Genomic DNA, 14472 nt, shown 5'->3' on the forward strand with positions numbered 1-14472 from the left:
TTTGACCGAAGGAGGGCCAGTCAGGCGAGGCATACGCCAACATTGGCGGGCCTCCTGCATGCAACCCACCAACATTGTTGAGGATCATCCACCTGCTCGCACTTCTGCCTAAGAGACGTATCCAAGCATGGCGCTTTCACACTCTTCAATAAGGCGACAATTTCTGACTAGATGGTCGTATAGAGGCACGGTGATTGACATTCCGACCGTCTTCATAGCCGACGCCAGTGCTTGACCCGGTGCTGAAAGTCCAGCATGTACATGTTCTTGAGCAGGTGTCTAAGATCTCGCAGAACGATAGAGGCAGTACCCTGTTTGGTTGAGGAAGATGGAAGACGCCCACTGTGAGGGTGCAGCTGAGCCATCCCATCGTCAGAAAGACAGGCTTGAACACCACTGGAACAAAGGACGCGGGCCAGAGCACCTCGTGGGTTACCTGTCATGTGTCGTTAGTGATCTCGAGCTTGGCAATCTCGGTGCTCCTGCTTCGTGTCACCCTCCTAAGATCTTGACGATCATCATCTCCATACCCAACGCAATCTTTCTGGTGCCTTACCAGTGTTCCTGAAATGTCCTGCGGTCTACAGGCCACATGTCCGCTGCCACCCTCAGTGCGTCAGCTCCAGGCTCATCAGCCCATAGATCGCCTCGTACTCAATCAACGACCAGGCTCCAGCAAATCGTCGCCGCCACCCACAGCTGCAAATCCACATCGTTTGCATCGTACACGCCCTCATTCTTCACCTGCGACCGACTCGTCATGTCCGTCACCTGCCTGCGCCCCTCGGGCGTGCCGAATGTCATGACGTAGATGTCCGCCAGCCTGCGCCCCTCGGGCGTGCCGAATGTCATGACGTAGATGTCCGCCAGCCTCGCATGAGTGGGTGCTTTCTGAATCCGCGCGAGTCGGCGACAGCATGGTCGAAGGGCTTGCTGGCGATCTGCAGCAGCATTTCCGCGGTACTGGGAGGCACAGAGCATAGTCCGCCTGCGGTCTTGCGCAGGTTCTGTGGCGTGGTCAGCGACGGGATTGTGGTGGACTGTGAGCTGGTCGTGGTGGGCAAGATGAAAGGTCCCCTTTCGAGAGCTCGTTTCGTCGACTAGTTGGAGCTGGACTTGTAGCCTGCTGGGCATGTCATTGTTCGGTGAATTTTGCTTGATTGGGTGGACAGTCGTGTTGCGTGCTCTAAAATCCTCCTGCAGCTGCTGAGATGACAAGTCAGTGATCGGAGGCGCGTGAGAAATGTCCCAGGACAGCCGACGCCGAGCATTGAGCTCCCGATAAGACATCAAGAAGCTTGGCCTGTTACAGGTACAGTACTTTGACCACTCTTTTATAACAAGGTAAGTAACGTTAGGTGACAGTGCCGCTGTAACTAAATTGGGGTGGGGGGGGGCGGGGCTGGCGACCAGAGGAAATCGTTTAGTTCTGAGCACTGTTTCCCGTACAGATCCACAGATTACCAGACGCCAGTGTGGCTGTCCTCTTCAAGGCGACAATGGGCTTAAACCTACTAATTACTGCGCGATTGATCTGAAGCACGAAGGACCCATTGGACGACGTGTGCCTCGGCAACGCGCTCCACAGCACCGGCTCCTGGGCTAGGCCTCTTTGGGCGACAGCCATGGGGTCTGCCTCGACTTCCTCGGCCACAGATGCGACGAGCCGCGAAGTCCCCCCAACAAGGCTGCTGTCAAGGCTGATGACAGGCATCAAAGTTGCACAGGCCGAGCCATGGAGATTGGATGCCGACAACAAGCGCGAGATGTTGTGCCATGCGTCGAGGCCGCAGGCTTTGATGCAATGCCGACCGGCCCAGGCACGGTTTTATGTACGCGTGCTCAAGGTTGGGTTTTGGAGAAGGCCGGGTACCTTGTTGGAGATTTTAGTGCCACTTCTGAAATTCCCATCAGCTGTCGAGGTGGCAATTTGTGAGCAAGACTGCGCATTGCCCGAGGAACCCGTGGGAACTCATGACGACGACGATTCCGCGGAGCCCGACAGTGTTCGGACCTGGAAGGCCGATTCGTTTCGCATGTCTCGACATTTCTGTGTTCTGGCAAACCCCAGGATTTGGTGGTTGTGGGGAGGCGCTGGGGAAGACAAGGCTCCTCCGCACCGCCGCAGTCGAAATCCCCGAGGCCAAGGACCGGTTTTGCGAGCAAGGGGCATCGGCACAGCAACGCGTGCGTGCTCTGCCTGCTTCATGTTGGGGATGAATCCGCGGCATGGCCATGCTTCGTAATTCAATCCGTTGAGATGCCATGATCCGGGACAGCGTCCTTGCGTGCTCGAATTTGTAATGGCTTCTTCCGTTGTATCCCCGTACTCCCGGTGGGCGGTCGGGTACTTGCAAGCTCGAGCCTTTTTTTCGTGAGGACGTGGCTCCCGATTCTTCGAGGATAAAGTCGCGAGGTAGGTACAGTAACCATGGGTCGCGAGGATCGAGGAACAGCCTGATGCATGCAGGTGGCTTTCCCCACTGCTGTGCTGCCCATACTGTGACAGCAACGGGCTTCAACCGCAGCTTGTGAAAGCGAGTCCTTGGAGTGTATGAGCGTCGTGAGGGGGCAGCGGAAGGTGCGTCCAGGGCCCGGCGAGTCGACCTCGGCTCTGGCGTCGCGCGCGACGGGCCCAACTTCGAAGACGACCAGACCCTCGAGGGCGGCCGCGGCGAATCAGGAGGCAGGCAATTGAGGCAGGTGAAGGCACCCTGGCGCCTGGGGCACCTCGCCGGTCGGCCACTGGCAACATATCGCCGATGCTGAAACTTGCCAGTCGTCGCCACGGCCCTGGTCCGGAATGTGAATCGTCAAACAATCAATTGCTGACGAGGCACGCCACTGACGGCAGAGCCTTTTCAGAACTTTGCCGTTGTAAGGACTGGCCACTTGTTTATTCGGAGGCAATAAACAACGTCCATAGCACAGCTCGACAGGACAGGGGCCCGAGAAGCAATGCCAGCCACAGCCCGTATCGGCATGCATCATGCACAACCTGCATTCGAGCTGCAACATGGCAAGAACCGACTGGCCTGGGTGGCATCAGACCAATGCAGCCAGACCATCCAAGGCATCACTGTCCCGTCACGATCGACATTGTTGTGGTTGCGGATGCTACGACTTGGGATTGCTCTGGGCGCCGCTCAGTCCTCCTCCGCCGCCGCCAAGCCTGCTGCCCCTGAGTAGTGCCCGGCACCTCTGTTGCAGGCTTCACAGCCGTCTGCTTGGCACCACCGCAACGACCCTTCCCTGATGGCGACTCAGCCCATGGAGCTCGCCCGATCCTTGTCAAGACCCATGTGGCTCTGATCCTTGTTGGCTCTCTGCACGAATGCTTTCCGCAAGCTCACGGCACTGCTCCAGCTTGAGCAAGCATGCCCAGATTCCAGGGCGCCCACCGTCGAAGCTGGCGCCGCACCGGCGGCGGGAGGCTGTCTTGACGCAACGGCGCCGCTCCCTGAACCCCGTCCATCCCCTACCGAGCTTGGCTACGAGTGTTAACGCTCGGGATCGGAGCGGCGGGCCCGTTGCAAGCCCAGAGCTGCCGCGGCTGCGCACTTGCTTGTCTGAGCGAGCGACTGTCGTGGCATGACAGTCGTTGTTTTTTCTGTGCCCGCTGGCAAACAGGGATCATCCAACACCTGCATGACACTCGCAGCTGAGGCGGACAAATATGGCCGTCACCCTGCCCAGGCTCGTATCGCTCAACTGAAAACCCTAGCGGGTGATCTGATCTTCGTGGCTCAGGGCACCCGCCGCAACCCCTGCTCGCCATGGATGCTCTCGCCATTTTCAGTCGGTGGGTTGCTTAACACCATGCAGTATAGGCTGAGCATGCTGCTTAAAAGGCGACATCGTGCCCTCCCTATTTCCGAGGCTGTGGTTGCCAGCTACTTGGTACGCCTTTTGCCCTCGGCGAGTCCTTCGTTCACAATCGTTGCCCTGCCGTGGTGACTTCCTTTCGCTTATCCGACTTTACACCTTCGCTTCTACGCATCTCACCATGTTGTTCAACATCAAGAGCACCGTTATCGGTGCTCTGCTGAGCGCAACAGCTGTCCAGGCTGCTTGCTCAAGCAACCTCCTAATCGATAATTTCGCAACTTTCTCCCAGAATACGAACAGCTTGGGTTCGTGGACTAGCGATGACGGTCAAATGACTTCGATCTCGGCGTCTGCCAACACGCTCAGCTTCACCCCGAACGCTAACTCGTACTTCTACGAGACCATTCCCTGCCAGGCTGCCAGCACCAACAAATATACAGCTTTGCAGTTCTCCGTTACGGCGCCTAAGGATGCGACCTTCTTGGTCGAACTTCAGTCAAAGGCCGCTTGCTCGGATGCCACTCACAAGAGTGTCTGGTTCACTGTTACTGGCATGACCGGTTCGAAGCAGACTGTTACCATTCCCTTCAGCTCTTTCCCTGGCGCGAGCCTGAATGGCATCACAGGCTTTGTGTGGTCGACTTTCTCAAAGACGGGTTCGCAGTACCAGCTGAGTAACGTGAACCTCGTCTGCTCTGGCGGTGGCTCGACGCCTACCACTCTCACGTCTGCCACCCAGCCTCCGGCTCCCACGGGAGCCTGCACTCCCTTGGTCGTGGACGATTGGGAGTCGCAGTCTCGCCTGACTTTCCTGTTCTACAATGCCCTCATCCTGCCCACGAGCAGTGACGGCACCATGTCGTCCCTCGTTGTGAGCAACAACAACAGGATGACCCTGACGCCCAAGGACACCAGCTCTTACTTCTACAGCAAGACTGGGTGTGTCAACACCCAGAACCGTTATGGAGGCATTTCACTCCGCGTCAAGGCGCCACGCGGTACAACCTTCACGATCCAGCTCAGCTCCCCCGATACTTGTGGAGGCGAGGACACGAAGTTCGCAGCCCAGACAGCCTCAGACCTTGGCTGGACCTTTGACGGAACCGAGAGATTGTACACCATCCCCTTCTCCAAGTTCGGCGCTCTCGACAAGACCAAGGTTTCTACCCTCTTCTTCGCAGGCTTCACTCAGGCTGTCACCTTCGGCCCGATGGCGTTCTACTGCGGCAACACTGCTGGCGAGTTCGTGCCTCCAGTCACCTCCGCTACTGTTCCCACCGGCACAGTTGCTGCTCCTACCGCGGCTGCCTCTGCTACCCTGGTTATCGACCGCTTCGGCAACCAGGCTGCCAACGCTCTCAACATGTGGCACGGTGGTGACGATGGTCTCAGCTTGACTTGGGGCTCGCAGTCGCTGACTCTCAAGGCCTCTGACTCGGACTACTCGTTCTACACACAGCTCTCCGCCACGTGCAGGGACATGACCCAGTACGACAACTCCTACCTCCACGTCGTCTACAGCGGCAGCAACAAGTTCACCATCGCCATGCAGCAGCACAACTCGCAGTGCAACACGGCCATCGCCCCGTACCCGGAGACCTGGGACTCGCTCGAGGCCGCGCGCTACTCGTCGGCCACCGATATCTACATCCCCATCAAGCACTTCAACATCAACCGCAGCCGGGCCGTCGGCTTCGCGTTCAAGGGCTTCTACACCACGGACTCCACGCAGCTGAAGCTCGTCGAGATCGTCAACAAGATCCCAGCCAACGTCAAGATCCCTGTCAAGCTGCCCAGCGGCAACCTCGTCTTCTCGTGCAAGCGGCCCAACTCGTTCGCCTTCGCCATCGACGACGGCATCCCGGCGCTGTCCCAAGAGGTCATGAAGATCATCAAGGAAGAGAACATCAAGGTCACCTTCTTCACCGTCGGCGCGCCCCTCGACGACGCGGGCACCAACCTGACCAACGTCTACCGCGAGATGGCCAGCCAGGGCCACCAGATCGCCCTGCACTCGTACACGCACCCCAAGATGGAGGGGCTGCCGGACAACGAGGCCATCGACTGGGAGTACATCAACGACATCGACGCCATGAAGGACGCCTTCGGCGCCAACTACAAGTCCAACTACTTCCGGCCCCCCTTCGGCAACGAGGGCGCCCGCATGCGCCAGCGCCTCACGCAGGTCCTGGGCACGAGCGACGCGTACATCATGAACTGGTCCGTCGACGTCGAGGACTGGCTCTGGGCCGAGTCGTCGACACCCGAGAAGCAGCTCGAAGCGTTCAAGCGCGATGTCAATAAGGGCGGCAACCTGGTCGTGCTGCACTACCTGTACCCCAGCACGGTGTCGTACCTGCGCGAGTTCATCCGCATCGCCAAGGCCACCGGCAAGCAGCTCATGCGCGTGGACCAGTGCATGATGGACCCGAACGCGCCGCCGTTGTAAGTGGATGGATGGGTGGTAGATGAGCTGGGGAGATGTGGAGTTGTGATGATATGCGGGCGTGGCGTTGAAGCGGTGATTCCTTTGTGTCTTCTTGCGAATAATGGATATCCTCTGTAGTAAAAAAAGTCAGCTAGTCATAAGAACATAATTCAGACCAATATCATCGACAAACGTACACTCCAGTGTACCTACTGTATTGTTGTGAGTGTTACTGAGCATGGCAGAGATCTGCCAGCAAGGGAGCCTGGGTATCTGAGACGTGAACAGCCACGACTCCTGCTCCGCGACTCCTGCTCCGCAACATTCCAATCAGGTTCTCAACATTTCGGACCCCTTGTCAGTCGTTCCCCAGACCACCTTCTCCAACAATTGCATCGATCTACTGCGTACACAGCTAACTAACCCCAGTTCTCTTCCCCTCCCCGTGTCTCTGATCTCCTCACCATTTCCATCCCGGCATTGCCCACCCCGGCACGGGAGAAGCGTGGGGTTGGTACCATACGTGCCATATAAAGAACCCAAGAGATAATCTGGAAAAGACCCCCGTGGCATAAGATCCTCCACAGCACAGGTCTCCCATCCTCCTGCCGCGTGCCGTACGTACCCGAATATCATCATTATCGTATCAAGGGCCCGTGCCGATATAGCCTGACCGTTGTAGCAACTGTTGCTCCCTCGGACATGTACCTAAAGCACACCGCGTGCACCAGGACTTGTCGATGCAGCAAGTATCCACCCAGAAGTATTGCAGGCCGTCGCGTCTCGCTTGTTCCGCGCAGAACCGGAGCTTATGATAGCCAGTCTTGTCCTCCCCAGTCCCGTCGACCAAGTTCCTGAAGGTAACCTCTTCGGTATCTAGGCCCCATATGTGTGACAGTATGGCATATCTGGGTATATCGTGAATCAAGTCCTTCGTCAGCTTGAACTTGCCGTCGCTACATTCTAGGAGTCGCATAGTTCTAGGGCGGGGTCCGTTATAATAGGACGACAATTTGGAATCGAAACGGTCAGGAAGCCTATTTCCCTAGCGGGCATTTTGAAGAGTAGGGAAGAAATCCTTCTGCAAGTTGGGGACTGTACGAATAGTAGGTAGTAGTACTATTACGTAGTCTCGCTCGCTTTATAAGTAGGTACTTTTATAGTTACGTACTCCACAAGCGACCCGCCCACACAAGCGACCCGCCCACTTTCTAGGCACTTACACGACAATGTATAAGTGCATTCAACCACAACGCCTCAAATTAATCAAAACTATTTAGAATCCTCTTCTTCAGAGATAGACTCAACTTTCTGACACGTACGCGCATTATGACCGGGCTCCCCGCAGACGCCACAGCGTCGCGCGCGTGTCTCTGTCCTCCTCGCGCGACCACTATTCTGACTCGTTTCTGCCTGTAACTGCTGCGTCGCATCGATTTGATCCTTCAAGTCCTTTGCCTGATTAATTGTTAGGGATCCTCCTTTCTGTAGCTGCTTTCTCTTTGTACGGCGACGGCGGCTAAGGCGGTCATTTGCATCTCGAAGTTCGGCGAGTTCGTGGCGTACAAGGGTTTGCTCGTGCACCATCATTGCGATTCCTTTATTTAGCTGCCGTAAGCTTGCAATTATTGATGAAGGAGAGCTACCCTGATGCCGTACGATACGATTCTTGATGTATTCAGTCTGCGACCCTAACCCTACCCTCGGCTTCAATCGGGTTGTTTGGCGTCTTCGAGACCCAGGGTGGCGGGAGGCCTGTAGAGGAACCTGGCGGTGTTGGCGTATGAGGCTTCACATCTAGCTGCGAAATGACGTATTCCGGGTCGTACGGTACTAGGCCAGTCGCTCTAAAGCCTGCCTGTATATTTGACTTCGAAATTGCAGCGTCGTACGCCTTGTAAAAGGCTGGGAGGAAGTCTTCCTTCGCGATGTGGGTAATGTGCGCCCGCATAAGATCTTCGATTTCGTTTCCGTACGCCCGTTTTAGAGGTCCGAAGCACCCGACATCGAGAGGCTGGAGCTTATGCGACGAATGAGCAGGCATACAGAGCGTGATTATATTCTGGTCCTTGCAGTACAGCTCGAAATCGACCGAGTGGTGGCTCTCGTGGCCGTCGAGAATGAGGACCCGGTAAGCGCCCTTCGTACGGCTCTTTGTATAAAAGTCGAAGTGCTTTGCCCATTCTAGGCCTTTCTCGTTCGTCGTCCAGCCGTTTTCAGTAAGCGTAATTACCCAGTTAGGCGGTAGAGGGCTTTCGGACGTCCACGAGTCGAGGTGGACCTTGCCTGCGAAGATGATGTACGGCGGGATCGAATTGCCGGACGCCCCGATGCCCTGGATTACTGTAACCCATTCCTGATTCCCCTGTTGTACGGCTCTTGGCTTGCCGCGTCGATCGGAGGTTGTAACGACAGTCTCGGCGGGAGATCTTGCCCATCGCGAAGCCTGTCTCGTCGAAGTTATAGATATCGTCGTCGTGTATCCCGTATTTCGCGATTATGTTTCGTACGAGTAAAAACCACGCGCGATACGCGTCCGGATCTTCGCAGAGGACTCTCTGATAGTCGATTCTTCGATTAAAACGCGTTCGGAGCTCAGGTCGTCGTCGTACGAAGTTTGTAGCCCAGTTCGTTCCGACGCGCGGCGCGTCGCGTGCGCGGAGGAGTCGATCCGCCATTTCTCGAACACCACTAAGTCGCGGCGGAAATGATCGCGAATCTAGGTCGATTACGTATCGTACGATGCTCTCCTCTTCGTACGGGGTCAATTTCTGGTTATGTGGTCGGGTATCACGTTTGCGCTCTACGCCACGTCGTGGGTCTCGGAGGGTTGTACGTGGGACATTATAGATTGATGCAGCCTTTCGAACACTTATTTTCGGGTTTGATTGAAGCGCGTTTAGCGCTAAGATAAGGTCGTGTTCTTTAGATTGCGCCATAAGAGGTAATGGTGGGAGAATGAAGGAAAAGATTGAGGATTTGTTTAGAGGGAAGAAAGTGGGCGGGTCGCTTGTATGGGCGGGTCGCTTGTGGATTACGTTATATGACCTCGGAACAAAGTCTTTACATTATATATAACGTAATCCACAAGCAAGCGGGTCACACAAGCGACCGGGTCATATTCCTGCAATTCTCAATTACTCCTCTTCTTTCCTTAATTTCTCCACGAACAAGTATGCCACGACAATCAATTGAATCAGAGATCATTCTCGCGCTAAATGCGCTTCAATCAGACCCTAAATTAAGCGTACGAAAGGCTGCATCGATATATAAGGTATCACGTACAACACTACAACAACGATACCACGGCCGCTCTGCGAAAGGCGATACCCGACCACGTAACCAGAAATTGACCTCGTACGAAGAGGACAGTATCGTACAATACGTAATCGACCTAGATTCGCGATCGTTTCCGCCGCGGCTTAGTGGTGTTCGAGAAATGGCGGATCGACTCCTCCGCGTACGCGACGCGCCACGCGTCGGAACGAACTGGGCCTCAAACTTCGTACGACGACGACCTGAGCTCCGTACGCGTTTAAATCGAAGAATCGACTACCAGAGGGTCCTCTGCGAGGATCCGGACGCGTATCGCGCGTGGTTTGAGCTCGTACAAAACATAATCGCGAAATACGGGATCCACGATGACGATATCTATAACTTCGACGAAACGGGCTTCGCGATGGGTAAAATCTCCGCCGAAACCGTCGTTACGACCTCCGATCGACGCGGGAGGCCAAGAGCCGTACAACAAGGGAATCAGGAATGGGTTACAGTAATCCAGGGCATCGCGTCGTACGGCTATTTAATCCCGCCGTATATCATCTTCGCCGGGAAGGTCCACCTCGACTCCTGGACCGCGAATAGCCCCCTACCGCCCGACTGGGTAATCGCGCTTTCAGAAAACGGTTAGACGACGAACGAGAGAGGCCTAGAATGGGTAAAACACTTCGATTTCCATACGAAGAGTCGTACGAAGGGTACCTACCGCCTCCTTATCCTCGACGGCCACGAGAGCCACCATTCAGTCGATTTCGAGCTCTACTGCAAGGAACAGAATATCGTAACGCTCTGTATGCCTGCTCACTCGTCGCATAAGCTCCAGCCTCTCGATGTTGGGTGCTTTGGACCTCTGAAACGGGCGTACGGTAAAGAAATCGAAGGTCTAATACGGGCGCACATAACCCACGTTTCAAAGGAGGACTTCCTCCCAGCCTTTTATAAGGCGTACGACGCTGCAATGACCAAATCAAACATCCAGGCAGGCTTTAGAGCGACAGGCCTAGTACCGTACGACCCGAATTATGTGATTTCGCAGCTAGATGTGAAGTTTCATACGCCGACACCGCCAGGTTCCTCTGCTGGACTACCACCCCCATGGGTTTCAAAGACGCCGAACAACCCAATTGAGACCGAATCGCAGACGAAGTACATTGAAAATCGCATCGTACGACACCAGAATAGCTCACCGTCGTCCATTGTTGAGAGCGTACAGCAGCTGAGAAAAGGAGTCATAATGATGGTACACGAGCAGGACCTTATGCGCCAAGAGCTCGCCGAACTTCGAGATGCAAACGACCGCCTCAGCCGCCGTCGTCGTACGAAAAGAAAGCAGCTACAGAAAGGAGGGTCCCTCACGATTGATCAGGCAAAGGATTTGAAGGCTCAAATCGATGCGACGCAGCAGTTAATAGCGGAAACAAGTCAGAATAGTGGTCGTACGAGGAGGCCCGAAACGCGCGCGCGACGCTGTGGCGTCTGCGGGGAGCCCGGCCATAATGCGCGTACCTGTCAGAAAGTTGAGTCCACCTCTGAAGAAGAGGATTCTGAGTAGTTTGAATTGATTTGAGGCGTTGTGGTTGAATTGACTTATATATTGTCGTACGAGTACTGGGAGGGTGACCCGGTCGCTTGTGTGACCCGCTTGCTTGTGGATTACGTTACTAGAAAATCAAGCCACAATATGATGACTCCTGCCTAACACTCTAAAAGGCGTGGTTCATCGGTCATATGACGTGAGCGGCTGTAGTAACGGCGAGGCGCCCTATGACCTTTACCGCGCTTTCGGGTAGGCCGACGTTCTGCGTGGCAGGTGCCGTTCGCAAGCTTCCGAAAAAGATATCCAGGCGGAATCCTGTTACTAGGGCTCCGTCTTGCCTTAGTGCTCTGCTGTTTGTATTTCAGCAGATATCTAGTAGACCGTAAACCAGATGGTGCCTTTACATACCGTATGATGCTCCAAAGTTTGGCGCCTTGTATCACTACTTGCCCGTTGGTGTCACGTTGTGGCCTGCAGCATCGGTGGCATTTGTCGCAACTTCTCGAAGCCCACTCAACGCCATGTAGTCGTCACGACCATGCAGGGCAAACTTGATAATCTCGAAGTGCAGACGGTTGATTAGACAAGCGTGATCTCCTTTATCCGCTTCTTACAGACAGGCTGTATCAGAATAGTCCGATATGAGGATCGTTTTCGGCCCCGTAATTCTCTATTGGCCGTTCTCTAAGTGCATACAAATAGATCGGGGTGAGTTTTTTAGATGAGCGCAATGCCAGATTCGCTTATACATAGGCGAGTATGCGCTCGAGGCCCAAAGGAATATTGATCTTCCGCAAATAGGTGGAAGGATATCCAACATGTGGAGAGCTGCGACTGGGAAGCACTATGACATTGAGGCTCGTAGAATCACTGGCATACACAATACGAAATGTCTCAGCAACGTGCTCACAGACGGAGGCCCGCTAAGCGCTGCGACGCTGTGTCAACAGCTTCGACGATGTCTACCTATTCTTGTCGGCACACAGACGAGCAGCTCTCCGCAAATCCGCTAGCTGATTGTTTACTGGTCATGGCTCCCTCCAATTTGAGGAGATGCGGGCAATGCTGGTGGGGTATCACCAGCGCCCTACCCGCGAGCTGTTGGAGTGGCGAACAACGGACGGGGCCAGTGTAACGCTATTCTGGCGCTTCTGCCGTATATGTCGCGGTTGAAGCAGTTTGCCCTGCGGATTGACACGACCAAGCCATACGACTCGCATGGCATGTTCAACAGAACCATGACTGAGATGATGCTGTCAGGAGCATCGACGTCGATCGAGAACATCTCTTTCCACACACCCGCTGAAGATGTCGGCACCGAATTTCCACCGTGAAGCGATTTATCAAAATCCCGACATTCCATCTCGAGTTTCATAGGGCACCTATACCGAACCCATCGTGAATGTTGTCGGTCATTGAATCCTCGACCCAGGCGGTACGGCAAGCTCTCGAGGCACGTAGCACAGCTTGTGGACCCAGACGACAGGCTTACCAAGCGGTTCATAACATTCCAAGCGATATACTACCCGGCGGAAGCATCGGCTGCAGCCCGCCGCTGGAGCGGCAACGATGATCAAAGCGTTCCGCTGTCTGTGCTTATGGGCGACGAGGGTCTGTGGTGTTGAGCCCCTTCCTTATCGACCAAGCCCCCAATCTCCAAGTCATGTCTACTGCCGGCCCTGTGTAGCTCCTAGAGGAGATTGTCTTCAACGAGTATGCCTTGATTTAAGTAAAAGACGGCATACTGACGACGTTATCCTACGGATTGTTCTCTAGAAGCTCGAACTACAGCGATGTAGAGCCGGGGCTCCTCAAAAGAGTAAATTTCAAAGAGCGCTTCGCCTGCCTGGTCCCTCCATAGACATTCGCCTAAGTCGAGCCCAAATTGCAGTAACTTCTGCGCCGGACGTACGGTTTGGACCATGGTACGGCTCGCTAATTCCCGTCGGTGTTGAAGGGTAATCGAGTCTAATATGCTCGCAAGCTGGCCTTCGTGGGTGTATAACGTGTCGCTCTGCGGCCGTGCTCCTATCACACGGATCCCCTATCAATCAGAGCCACGTACTAATCATCGCCGACATGACAGTCGTACCAACTAGCGATTCATCTTGAGCTGCAGTAACCACTTCATGTACCAGCGTGGAACAGAAGCCATCTGAAGGCGGGTAAGGCGGGAAACGACGTTCCGGACGGGCTCGAGTTGGCGCGCGATATTATAGATCGGTGATGGAAGAAAGCTCTTAGGTCTGTCCCGGGGATGGCTTGACGGGGTCCGGAAATCCCGAGGCAGCAGTTGCCTGCTTGATGATAATGAGCTTTAGCGTGTGGTTATAGCCAGGAGAATGTTCCGTCTGCGTGGTATCTATTGATTCTGGAAGGAGGTGTCGGAAAGTGATGTACCCAGTTATCCCTCGGCGACAGAAACTATGTATGGAGACGAATGGGTGAGCATAGGCATCCGTCTTAGTTCATGATACTATCTGTCTCTCGGACGTTTTATATGAGTGCATCTCTGCGCGTTGTCGTTGGTCTATCGTACAAGGAAAGTCAGACCAGGTTGCCGTCGCCTGTGCTATTGCAGATACTTGCAAAGCCGGAGTCGGCCGAGAAGTATTGGCTCAGGCGCCAGCGTAGTGGCCTTACAGTGGGGGCGCAAAAATAACGCGAATTTCTCCACAAACGCGCATCGACACGCTTCTTGCCACCTCCAACCCATTCAGCACCACCACCTTCAATCGACAATGGCGACACCACAACGGCCGTTGAAGCCATTTAAAAAACATTCCACACCTCGTACGAGGAATCGCGTTTGGGCAGCATTTTCTGCGGGCAAAAAGCTGCACTAATCGCCGAGGATGAGGGCATTCCCGTGAGCCTTGTGTATGGCATCAAAAGACGGTTCACCGCGCAGGATTGGGGTGTATCTCCTCCTGGCCGAGGGCGCCCCAGCCCCCTTACTTCGCACGATAAAAGGCGATCAAGGATGCAATCAATAACGACGCTTTCATCTCGATTAGAGAGCTAAAGAAACGGATAACTCCTCATGTTTCTATCGACACCATAAGGCGGTACCTCAAGGCGGACGGAATTATGCACCGTAAGGCTGCACAGCGCCCCTTTCTGACAGAAGACCATGCTCAAAAAAGAGTCCAATTTGCGCAGAAGCATCGTGATAAACCGCCTACGTGGTTTCGTCGCATTCTATGGAGTGATGAGTGCTCTGTCCAGCGCGGAGATGGGCAGAGTCAGAAGTGGGTTTGGCGGCCAAGAGGTTTGCAAATCACACCCACCTTCAAACCACGATAACTTAGTCCACAATTGACCATTTCAATCCGTTCCAGGCTCAAAAGCAATAGATCCAAAGTACGTACAAGGCAAGACGAAGAAAACGGGCATTCCC

At 54.7% G+C, this 14472-nt stretch overlaps 3 protein-coding genes across 3 annotated transcripts; 1 reads left to right on the forward strand and 2 right to left on the reverse strand.

Moving 5' to 3' along the window:
• Window positions 1-311: 311 nt before the first annotated feature.
• Window positions 312-1534, reverse strand: B0I36DRAFT_51073 (uncharacterized protein). The gene is made up of 3 exons (XM_046162980.1): window positions 1516-1534; window positions 557-1206; window positions 312-436 (listed from the first exon to the last, which is right to left on the reverse strand). Exon 2 carries the CDS (start codon window positions 1132-1134, stop codon window positions 655-657), a length of 480 nt encoding a protein of 159 aa, XP_046004717.1. The 5' UTR covers window positions 1135-1206; window positions 1516-1534; the 3' UTR covers window positions 312-436; window positions 557-654.
• Window positions 1535-3906: 2372 nt separating this feature from the next.
• Window positions 3907-6452, forward strand: B0I36DRAFT_278615 (glycosyl hydrolase). Its single transcript, XM_046151443.1, has one exon. It carries the CDS (start codon window positions 4007-4009, stop codon window positions 6275-6277), a length of 2271 nt encoding a protein of 756 aa, XP_046004718.1. The 5' UTR covers window positions 3907-4006; the 3' UTR covers window positions 6278-6452.
• An 81-nt stretch (window positions 6453-6533) lies between these two features.
• Window positions 6534-7294, reverse strand: B0I36DRAFT_339221 (uncharacterized protein). Its single transcript, XM_046155861.1, has 2 exons — window positions 6686-7294; window positions 6534-6613 (listed from the first exon to the last, which is right to left on the reverse strand). The coding sequence occupies exon 1, from the start codon at window positions 7230-7232 to the stop codon at window positions 6903-6905; it is 330 nt and encodes a 109-aa protein (XP_046004719.1). The 5' UTR covers window positions 7233-7294; the 3' UTR covers window positions 6534-6613; window positions 6686-6902.
• Between the last annotated feature and the right edge of the window lie 7178 nt (window positions 7295-14472).

Source organism: Microdochium trichocladiopsis, assembly GCF_020744255.1.
Source record: "Microdochium trichocladiopsis strain MPI-CAGE-CH-0230 chromosome Unknown B0I36scaffold_14, whole genome shotgun sequence".
Classification (NCBI taxonomy): Eukaryota; Fungi; Ascomycota; class Sordariomycetes; order Xylariales; family Microdochiaceae; genus Microdochium; species Microdochium trichocladiopsis.